Source organism: Aotus nancymaae, unplaced genomic scaffold, assembly GCF_030222135.1.
Source record: "Aotus nancymaae isolate 86718 unplaced genomic scaffold, 86718_ANA_hifiasm-v0.15.2.pri h1tg000028l, whole genome shotgun sequence".
NCBI classification, from domain to species: domain Eukaryota; kingdom Metazoa; phylum Chordata; class Mammalia; order Primates; family Aotidae; genus Aotus; species Aotus nancymaae.
Genome location: NW_026988441.1, coordinates 1,357,041 through 1,368,342, shown reverse-complemented (window position 1 = coordinate 1,368,342; position 11,302 = coordinate 1,357,041). Strand labels below are relative to the sequence as shown.

At 49.0% G+C, this 11,302-nt stretch overlaps 1 protein-coding gene across 1 annotated transcript; it reads left to right on the top strand.

Annotated features, from left to right (window-relative positions):
• Nucleotides 1–5,917: 5,917 nt before the first annotated feature.
• On the top strand, nucleotides 5,918–10,643 carry LAIR2 (leukocyte associated immunoglobulin like receptor 2). Its single transcript, XM_021666520.2, has 4 exons — nucleotides 5,918–5,951; nucleotides 6,692–6,727; nucleotides 9,561–9,854; nucleotides 10,600–10,643. Exons 1-4 carry the CDS (start codon nucleotides 5,918–5,920, stop codon nucleotides 10,641–10,643), a joined length of 408 nt encoding a protein of 135 aa, XP_021522195.2.
• The last annotated feature ends 659 nt before the right edge of the window (nucleotides 10,644–11,302 follow it).

Genomic DNA, 11,302 nt, shown 5'->3' with positions numbered 1-11,302 from the left:
TTGGGAGAGGAAGCTGTGCCAGGCTGGATCTCTGTTTTTGAGTGAGGAAACTGTGCCAGAGTGGATCTCTGTTTCTGAGTGAGGAAGCTGTGCCGGGCTGGATCTCTGTTTTTGAGTGAGGAAACTCTGCCAGGTTGGATCTCTGTTTTTGGGTGAGGAAGCTGTGCCAGGTTGGATCTCCATTTTTGAGTGAGGAAACTGTGCCAGGCTGGATCTCTGTTTTTGAGTGAGAAAACTCTGCCTGGGTGGGGATCTCTGTTTTTGGGCGAGGAAGCTGTGGCAGGTGGGATCTCTGTTTTTGAGTGAGGAAACTCTGCCTGGCTGGATCTCTGTTTTTGTGCGAGGAAACTGTGCCAGGTTGAATCTCTGTTTTTGAGTGAGGAAACTGTGCCAGGCTGGATCTTTTTTTTTGGGTGAGGAAGCTGTGCCAGGTTGGATCTCTGTTTTTGATTGAGTAATCTGTGTCAGACTGGATCCCTGTTTTTGGGAGAGGAAGCTGTGCCAGGCTGGATCTCTGTTTTTGAGTGAGGAAACTGTGCCAGGCTGGAGCTCTGTTTTTGAGTGAGGAAGCTGTGCCAGTCTGGATCTCTGTTTTTGAGTGAGGAAGCTGTCCCCGGCTTGATCTCTGTTTTTGAGTGAGGAAACTGTGCCAGAGTGGATCTCTGTTTCTGAGTGAGGAAGCTGTGCCAGGTTCGATCTCTGTTTTTGAGTGAGGAATCTCTGCCAGGGTGGATCACTGTTTTTGGGCGAGGAAGCTGTGCCAGGTTGGATCTCCGTTTTTGAGTGAGAAAACTCTGCCGGGCTGGATCTCTGTTTTTGAGTGAGGAAACTGTGGCAGGCTGGATCTCTGTTTTTGGACTTGGAAGCTGTGCCAGGCTGTATCTCCGTTTTTGAGTGAGGAAGGTGTGCCCGGCTGGACCTCTGTTTTTGATTGTGGAAACTGTGGCAGGCTGGATCTCTGTTTTTGGGAGAGGAAGCTGTGCCAGGTTTAATCTCTGTTTTTGAGTGAGGAAACTGTGCCAGGCTGGATCTCTGTTTTTGGGTGAGTAAGTTGTGCCAGGTTGGATCTCTGTTTTTGAGTGAGGAATCTGTGTCAGACTGGATCCCTGTTTTTGGGAGAGGAAGCTGTGCCAGGCCGGATCTCTGTTTTTGAGTGAGGAAACTGTGCCAGACTGGATCTCTGTTTCTGAGTGAGGAAGCTGTGCCAGGCTGGATCTCTGTTTTTGAGTGAGGAAACTCTGCCAGGGTGGATCTCTGTTTTTGGGCGAGGAAGCTGTGCCAGCCTGGATCTCTGTTTTTGATTGTGCAAACTGTGCCAGGCTGGATCTCTGTTTTTGAGTGAGGAATCGCTGCCAGGGTGGATCTCTGTTTTTGGGCGAGGAAGCTGTGCCAGGTTGGATCTCCGTTTTTGAGTGAGGAAACTGTGCCAGGCTGGATCTCTGTTTTTGAGTGAGAAAACTCTGCCTGGCTGGATGTCTGTTTTTGGGCGAGGAAGCTGTGGCAGGTGGGATCTCTGTTTTTGAGTGAGGAAACTGTGCCAGGCTGGATCTCTGTTTTTGTGCGAGGAAACTGTGCCAGGTTCGATCTCTGTTTTTGAGTGAGGAAGCTGTGCCAGGCTGGATCTCTGTTTTTCGACTTGGAAGCTGTGCCAGGCTGTATCTCCGTTTTTGAGTGAGGAAGCTGTGCCAGGCTGGACCTCTGTTTTTGAGTGAGGAAACTGTGCCAGGCTGGATCTCTGTTTTTGTGCGAGGAAGCTGTGCCAGGTTGGATCTCTGTTTTTGAGTGAGGAATCTGTGTCAGGCTGGATCTCTGTTTTTGCGTGAGGAAACTGTGCCAGGCTGGACCTCTTTTTTTGAGTGAGGAAGCTGTGCCAGGCTGGATCTCTGTTTTTGAGTGAGGAAAGTGTGCCAGACTGGATCTTTGTTTCTGAGTGAGGAAGCTGTGCCAGGCTGGATCTTTGTTTTTGAGTGAGGAAACTGTGCCAGGCTGGATCTCTGTTTTTGGGTGAGGAAGCTGTGCCAGGCTGGATCTCTGTTTTTGAGTGAGGAAACTGTGCCAGGCTGGATCTCTGTTTTTGAGTGAGGAAACTGTGCCAGGCTGGATCTCTGTTTTTGAGTGAGGAAAGTGTGCCAGACTGGATCTTTGTTTCTGAGTGAGGAAGCTGTTCCAGGCTGGATCTCCGTTTTTGAGTGAGGAAACTGTGCCAGGCTGGATCTCTGTTTTTGAGTGAGAAAACTCTGCCAGGCTGGATCTCTGTTTTTGGGCGAGGAAGCTCTGGCAGGTGGGATCTCTGTTTTTGAGTGAGGAAACTGTGGCATGCTGGATCTCTGTTTTTGTGCGAGGAAACTGTGCCAGGTTCGATCTCTGTTTTTGACTGAGGAAACTGTGCCAGGCTGGATCTCTGTTTTTGACTGAGGAAACTCTGCCAGGCTGGATCTCTGTTTTAGACTGAGGAAACTCTGCCAGGCTGGATCTCTGTTTTTGAGTGAGGAAGCTCTCCCAGGCTGGATCTCTGTTTTTTAGTGAGGAAACTGTGCCAGGCTGGATCTCTGTTTTTGGGCGAGGAAGATCTGCCAGGCTGAATCTCCGTTTTTGAGTGAGGAATCCATTCCAGGCTGAATTTCTAGCACACCTTGTACCTAAACCTTCTCCAGCTGGGATCAAAGTCTTAGAGGACTGCAAAGGTGAAAGGCCCCCCTGAGAATATGGATCCGTGACAGATCTGTATCACCCTTTATGGAATAACCCGGTATAACTGCCATGTGTTCTGTGACCTTTGATGTGGATTCTGTCAGCACGAGTAATCTTTTGAGTAGTGATGAAGATCTTGGATATGTTGGTGGTTTCACAGCTGTCAGAATTCACCGAATTGCACAGATTAAATGGGTGCAGTTGGTTTGCAAATTAATCCTTGGTAACACTGATTAAAAATCCCTAATGAAGATCTAAATGGAAACGAGGCAGGGAGGAGAATCTAATACACAGAGGCCATTCTGTAAGGGAAAGGAGAGCTCAGGAGCAGGAAAGTCATTCTCAGGAGCGACTCTGTTTTTGCCTCCTGTTGAATGTTAAGTTTCAAAACAAATGTAGTATCCCTTGCAATCTTGAGAAGTTGGATAGTGATTTTAATTCATTCTTATGATGAGGTGGAAGCTTCTGGAATCTGTACCCCTGCACTTTATCCTTCTGCCCCACGATCTACATAACCATGAAAATAAAGTTCAGTTATTCATAGTCATATAATTATCAAGGTGAGGACAGGTTCAGTATTCGGCTTGAGTCTGGGGATTCCATCTTTCTTTAATTTTTGACTGCATAGCCTTCACTTAGTTTAACGAATTAAAGAATCTTTAATATATTATATGAAGCAGTTTTAGTTGGTTTATTGTCTTTTTTAGATGGATTGCTGTCCCATGAACTTAGTCTAACATATTCACAGAAGATGGATTAGGTTGGAAGGACGTATCGGAAATGCAGTGTGCAGACCTCTGTGAGACCAGGTTTAGCATCAGTTCCTGTCTGTCCATGAGATCCAAGCTTGAGATCATGACAGCCACAACGTCTCAGGAGGGGACTGGTCAGCAATGCAGTGGTCATGCTGGAATGTTTCAATGTTTTTGAAATATTTTCACTATTTTGATGTTAAAAACTTTTTTGAGATGGAGTCTCTGTTGCACAGGCTTTTTATGAAACCCACCATTATCAAGAGATGGATATGGCTCCCAGGAACACTGTCCTATTCTGCTTTAAGTATGATTGGTCATATCTGGTCATGTGTCCTGCTCTGAATCAAACACTGAAAGTGGATTGCTAAAATTGCCTTCATCTAAACTCCATTTCCATCCCACTGGCTCCCTGGGCTTGGAGCATCAAACAGAACTGGCTTTCTGTGAGTCAGGAAGAAGTGAGCACAGCTGCTGTGTAGACCCTCGTCAATGTCTGCTGCAGTTACGCCTGGAGACAAGCTCCCCAGGGTCCTCGGAAGCAGTGGAGATGAAAATCCATGGTGTGGGGGGCGGGGTGCTGTCCTGCTCAGCTCTGTGATGCAGAAATGCACTGCTGGTTGGAGTCCTGCTCCTCATTCCAGCACCCAGCTGGGTGCCCATCTGGCCCCACACCTCAACGCCAGGTTCTAAGCACAGTCTCCTGACCATTCAACCCCTTCAGGATTTTGCATGCGCAGTTGGACCACCGCACCCCCACTGGAGCCAAATTACACCGAGGGATGAGGGGGAGATAACTCATGTTAGTAGAGAGAGAGAGAGAGAGAGAGCGTGTGTTTGTTATCTAATGTATATAATAACAATTAAAATTGTTAATTGGGCTGGGGGTGGTGGCTCACGCCTGTAATCCCAGCGCTTTGGGAGGCTGAGGTGGGCGGATCATTTGAGGTCAGGAGTTTGAGACCATCCTTGCCAACATGGTGAAACCTCGTCTCTACTAAAATACAAAAATTAGCCAGACAAGGTGGTGTGTGCCTGTAATCCCAGCTACTCTGGAGGCAGAGGCAGGAGAATTGCTTGAGCCCAGGAGGCAGAGGTTGCAGTGAGCTGAGATCGCGCCACTACACTCCCTCCTGGGAGACAGAACGAGATTCCATCTCTGAAAAAAAAATTAACTGTGTATATATAATTATAATAGTTTATAGATATTAACAATTATGTATGAATTTGTATATATAATAATTATAATAGCATATATATTAACAATTACATATATAAAAACATAATTTGTTGTATATAAACAAATTATATATAAACTATTATATATAATTAGTGTATATAAAGCATAAACAACTTAAAGTAATATTACATTCATTATATTATGATTATATGTAATTATGATTATTTCTATATAATATTTGTTGTTATATATCATTGTTAGAGCACTTAACATGAGCTCTGTCCTCAACAAATTTCAAGTGACCGAGACGTTATTGTTGGCCATAGGTCGTGTGTTGGACGTAGATCTCTAGGGCCTGTGTTAGTAACGCCCCATTTCCCCCTCCTCCCAGCCCCGGAAACCACCATTCCCTGCTGTGATGGCCTCATGTAGGTCACATCATGCAGTCCCTGACCTGTATCTGGCTCACCTGGCGTGGTGTCCTCAGAGTCCGTCCGTGTTGTAGCCCATGGCAGAACTTTCTTCCTGTGTGAGGCTGCATAGTTTTCCCCTGTGTGTGTTCGTTTTCTTCCCCAGTCATCTGGTGGGCATTTCGATTCTTTTCCTGTCTTAGCAATTGTGAATGGCGCTGCAATGATCGGGGAGTTCCGACGGCTCTCTGACATACTGAATCTGTTTCTTTCAGGTATCTACCCAGAAGTCGGGTTGCTGGATCATATCTCTATTTTTCATGTTTTGAGGAACCTCCCCACTGTTTTCTATAGCGAGTGCACAACTTTTCAGCCTCCCAGAGTGCTGGGATGACCGGCATGAGCCACCATGTCCGACACGTTGTAGGATACTTTTGATGTGTGAAATACTTTGTTGGGATTTTAGCAAAGATCACGATATTAAAAACGTGGGAAAGGGCTTATATGACTCTTGTTTCAAATACGAGGCAACGTTGACTCCTGGTTTTATAACGTGTTGCCCAGGAGTGCTGGCCGTTGACTAGTGGAGTTGGGGTGACGTCCCGTGAGTTTGATGCGTGACCTTTATCCTGCCTCGTCCCAGAGATTTAGAAAAAGGACACATCAGATAAGCAGTTTAACGTCACCTGTTTATGTGAGTAAGCGACATTTTTTCAGAAACCAAGGCCTGCCTCCTGTCTCATTAGTGGGAAAGGTGGAAGGAACAGGATAAAAAGCTCTTCCTCTTGTGTGAGGCAGCTGCTGTGGGAGCCCCACAGGCAGGAGGCGCCCGGCCAGCACATCCCACCCGCTTGCAGCTGCTGCAGAGTTCTAGGACCGGGGTCATGTCTCCCCACCCCACCGCCCTCCTGGGCCTAGGTGAGTCCTGGAGGCAGTGGGGAGGACTGGAAAGTTCCCTGCTCAAGCCTGACTCCAGTCCAGAGGATTCTTGGGGGGAAGTCTCCTCCTCCCCCAAGACCGCCCTGCTGCTCTCCCCGGGGCCTAAGTCTGACCAGGGAAGACCTTGTCCTAAAAACAGGGGTCTGGGTGTGGGGATGAGGTCAGCTTTAAGAGGGGCTGGGGGGCCAGGTGCAGTGGCTCACGCCTGTTATCCCAGCACTATGGGAGCCGAGGGGGGTGTATCACCTGAGGTCAGGAGTTTGAGACCAGCCTGGCCAACGTGGTGAAACCCTGTCTCTACAAATACAAAAATTAGCCGGGCGTGGTGGCTCACGCCTGTCATCCCAGCTACTCGGGAGACTGAGGCAGGAGAATTGCTTGAACCCAGGAGGCGGAGGTTGCTGTGAGCTGAGATTATGCCACTGCACTCCAGCCTGGGAAACAAGAGCGAAACTCTGTCTCCAGAGGAAAAAAAAAAAAAAAAAAAAAAAAAAAAGAAGCGCTGAGGAGGAGGAGCCTTTTTGGAACAGGAGACTTTGGGATTTATCTTGAAACCGTTTTGCAGCAAGAAGGATTATACTCAGACAGTGATGTGGAGGAGGGGTGGTTTGGTCGTTATGAAATGCTGAATGCGCCCAGCTGCATGGAGCCCCCTTTTGATAGCAGCCCGTATGAGGACTGGGTGGTGGGCATTTCTCTCACTGCGGCTTCTCTTCCAGTGCTCTGCCTGGCCCAGACGATCCACACGCGGGAGGGTGAGTCCCGTCTTCATCCCGTCTCCCCAGTCCCCTCTATACCCCAAGGGCAGTCCTGGGTGGGAGTGATGTTGATTCTCAGAGGGCCTGGAGGGATCCCCTGAAGTGCACCCTAGCTTGCAAACGATTCCAAATGTGAAATGCACAGACCTCACCTCTTTCTCTCCTTCATTCTCCTCCTGTGGCATTTTGCTTTTCTTATTTTTAACTGACAAATCTTATTTTATTATTTTTTTGTGACAAATCTTATTTTTAATTGACAAATAATTATGTATGTTTGTGGGGTACAATATGATGTTACAACGATGTAAACATTGTGGACAGATTAAATAAGGCTAACTAACATACCAATCACATCACATACCTATTGTGATGAGAACATTTAAAATCGACTTTTAGCATTTTGACACATATAAGTTATTATTAACTATAGTCAGCCTGCTGTGCGATAGATCTCAAAACCTACTCCTCCTGTCTAATAGAAACTTTGTATCATTTGATCAGTGTCTCTCCCAAGCTCCCAACCTCCAGCCCTAATACCATTATTCTGCTCTCTACCTCTGTGAGATGACTTGTTTTTCGAGATGGACTTTCACTCGTCACCCAGACTGGAGTGCAGTGGCGCAATCTCAGCTCACTGCAACCTCTGCCTCCCAGGTTCAAGCGATTCTCCTGCCTCAACCTCCCGAGTGACTGGGATTACAGGCATGTGCTACCACGCCTGGCAATTTTTATATTTTCAGTAGAGACAGGGTTTCACTATGTGGGCCAGGCTGGTCTCGAACTCCTGACCTCAGGTGATTCACCTGCCTCGGCCTCCCAAAGTGCTGGGAGTACAGGTGTGAGCCACCACGCCCGGCCGAGATGAACTTTATTTTAGATTTCACATGCGGCGTTTGTCTTTCTGTGCCCGGCTTATTTCACTTAGCCTAATGTCCTCCAGTTCATCCATGTTGTTGGAATGACAGAACGTGCTTCTTTTTCTGGACTGAGTAATATTCCACTGCGTCTGCACACCACATTTTCCTTACCCATTCCTTTGTGGGTGGACGCTCAGGTTATTTCCACGTCGTGGCTGCTGTGGGTCGTGCTGCAGTCGTCACGGGAGCGGGCGTCACTTCCACACACCGATTTCCACATGACGGTTCAAATCCAACATGACCAAGGCTGAGCCCAGGAGCTTTCCCCAGATGAGCCCACACTTCCCTCGGCAGCTCCTTGGCAGGGAATATGACAGTCCCCAGGGGCAGACTCTGAAGATTCATCCTCTTCTGCGTCCTCCTAGATGCATCCTGTCACCCAGTCCTGGCGATTTCACTCTAAATTGTTCTCATCTTTCCCTCTCTCTTCATGTACTTTTCCTGTGTCTCCCCCACGTGACCCCCCTCCCCTCCACGGCTCCGCGAGGCCGGCCTCAGCCTGTCCATGCCCCGGCTGCCTGCTCCCTTCCTGACACCAGGGACGCTGTGATTTGCGAAAGCACAAACATGACCATTGGACCGTCCACAGTTTTTAAATTGTATTTAAACATTTCCATTTCATATCTCATCGTAAGATGAACTATCATTTTTCCCTCAGAGCCCTTCCCGTTTATCTTCAGGTAGAATCAGACCCACGCCCCGCTCTTTGGTCCGGACGTGCCGATTTTCCCAGCCACATCCTGTCCCCGTGACTTCGGGCTCACTCATCTCTACATTCCTCCAGCTTCTTTCGCGTTCTCAAACACTCTGTATCCTTCCAACATTGGGCTGTCTCACATGCTGATTTTTTTTTTTTTTTGAGATGGAGTTTCGTTCTTGTTGCGCAGGCTGGAGTGCAATGGCACAGTCCTGGCTCACTGCAACTTCTGCCTCCCAGATTGAAGCAATTCCCGTGCCTCAGCCTCCCGAGTAGCTGGGATTACAGGCGCCCACCACCCTGCCCGGCTAATTTTTTTTGGTAATTTTAATAGAGACGGGAATTCACCATGTTGGTCAGGCTGGTGTCAAACTCCTGATCTCGTGATCCACCTGCCTCAGCCTCCCAGAGTGCTGGGATTACAGGCGTGAGCCACCGCGCCCAGTCTGATTTTTTAAAATTAATTAATTCTGTTTAAAATTGGCCAATGAAAACTGTGTGTTTATCATGTCCAGTATGATGCTGTGGGCTATGCGCAGTGTGGAACGGCTACATCGAGCTAGGTCACGCAGGCATTCCTCCCGTGCTAATCACTTCTTGTGGTGAGAACGCTTAGAATCACCTCTATTAGCAATGTCCAGTAATGCAATACATTGTTGTTAACTGTAGTCACTGTGTTGTACATTACATCTCTTGAGTTGATTTCTCCTCTCTAACTAAAACTTTGTATCCTTTATAGCGACATTCCCTGGCTGATTTCCCCCCTTTGAGTGCCCTGGTGTCCCGTCTGCTCAGCTCGGGTAGCTTCTACTCCTCCCTCGCCCCTCTGTCCCCTGTCCTTCATGAGTGACCGTGTCATCCCCATGCTGTGCCTCCCTCCCACCCTCGGTCCCTCTGGAAAGTGGCCCTGGGCTCTGCAGCAGACACGAAGGGCCCCAGGCTGCTCTGACTCTTCCCACGTGACCCTGAGTGAGGCTCAAGCTGTGAGCAAGTCTCAGGGTCCTTAGTGTCCACTGGGAAAATAACTCCGCAGCGATGAGAATTCACACACAGGTGGAAGGTGCAGGAAGCGGTAAATGTTCTAAAGTCGGGCTGTGGTCGTGGCTGCATAACTGTATAAATTTGCTAAAAACCCTGAATTGTGAGGCTAAAATGACGTGTGTGTCATGGTGACCTCCTGCAGTGGACACTGAGTCCTTCTCTGCTTCCCTCCTAGGGGCCCTGCCCAGACCCTCCATCTCGGCTGAGCCAGGCACTGTGATCCCCCCGGGGAGCCCTGTGACCTTCCACTGCCAGGGCCCAGTTGGGGTTCACGCATTCCGCCTGGAGAGGGTGAATAGATCCCAGTACAAAGATAATGATGAAGTGTCTCTAGTTAGCCCATTTTTGTCAGAGGCCACATTCCGCATTGACTCAGTGAGTGAAGACAGCGCCGGGCGCTATCGCTGCATCTATCATAAGGCCTCCAGATGGTCTCAGTACAGTGAGCAGCTGCGGCTGGAGGTGGAAGGTGAGGACGTCACCTGGGCCCTGCGCTAGTCTCAGCTCTGCCCTCGAGCTTGTCCCCAGGTCCCTGGGCCCTGTCCCAGTTGCTGTCCTCCCTCTGTGGCCACCTTGCCCTCCTCCTGACCCCCCAGTCCTCCCCTCCCCTTCCCCCTCCCCCTCCCCCTCCCCCTCTGCGCACAGCTCCCCTCTGCCCTCACACCCGCTTAGGTCCTGGCACCCTGGTCCCCTCTGGACACCACGGATGGCCTGGACACTCAGCCCAGCAGCGGGTGGGCTCAGAGCTGCCTCTGCTTGGCTGGGTGGGGAGTGGGTTCCCAGAGATTAGGGGGCAACCCCCCTATAAGGGGCTGAGAGTCTTTTCACACAGGATGGATGGTCCACTTGTTATTCCTTGTCACTGAGCCAGAACCTGCCCCAGGGAATGTGGTTCCTCCTGCTGTGGCTCATCTCCCATTGGGCGGAACACAGGGTCCAGGGGTGGCTCCTGACCAGGGCTGGACAGTATTGTGGGAAATCCTCTGGTATGTGGCCACACGGACCCCTGTGTGTGCTCAGCCGCAGAGATGTCCTGGAGTCAAAGTCCACTGGAGAGGCTCCAACCCACCTTCACGGCCCCCCAGTGCCTCAAAGGAGTCCCCTGAGGTCAAGCAGAGCTGGTGGTGGTGGGGAGCAGAGGGAGTGAGCAGCCCCCGGCAAAATGGGGTAAGGGATGTTCCCATTAATACTGAGCAAGTATTCTCTCCTCACAGGGACTGTGCCAGACACGGAAGCCTCCGGGTTTGACTTACTATGAATGAGGAGAAATGGCCTCCTGCCCTGTGAACCTCAATGGGGAGAAATAATTGGAATGAGCAATAGAAATGCACATGTGCCTTTACATGCATACACAAATAAAAATGTATGGTTTGCAGTGTGGGATTTCACATCTATTATTTAAATTATATTAAATATGTTTACATCATATATTATGTATATAGGGAACATAATAACTATTATTTATTCTATTGTTTTATTTTTATTTATTTTTTGAGATGGAATCTCTCTGTGTTGTCCAGGCTGGAGTGCAGTGGTGTGAATCTAGGCTCACTGCAACCTCTGCCTCCTGGGTTCACGTAATTCTCCTGCCTCAGCTTCCTGAGTAGCTGGGATTACAGGCACCCACCACCATGCCTGACTAATTTCTGTATTTTTAGTAGACACGGGGTTTCACCATGTTGGCCAGGCTGATCTTGAACTCCTGACCTTGTGATCTGCGTTCCTTGGCCTCCCAAAATGCTGGGATTACAGGCTTGAGCCACTGCGCCTGGCCAGGAGCCTCTCTTTAAAGCTGCACATTTCCCCTAATTTCAAAAAAGAAGTTCTATAAAAAATGGGCACTTTGGTGCCGGGTGCATTGTGATGTTGAGAGTGATGGGTCCTGCCCATTTCTGGGGCTAATGCTTTCATTAAATT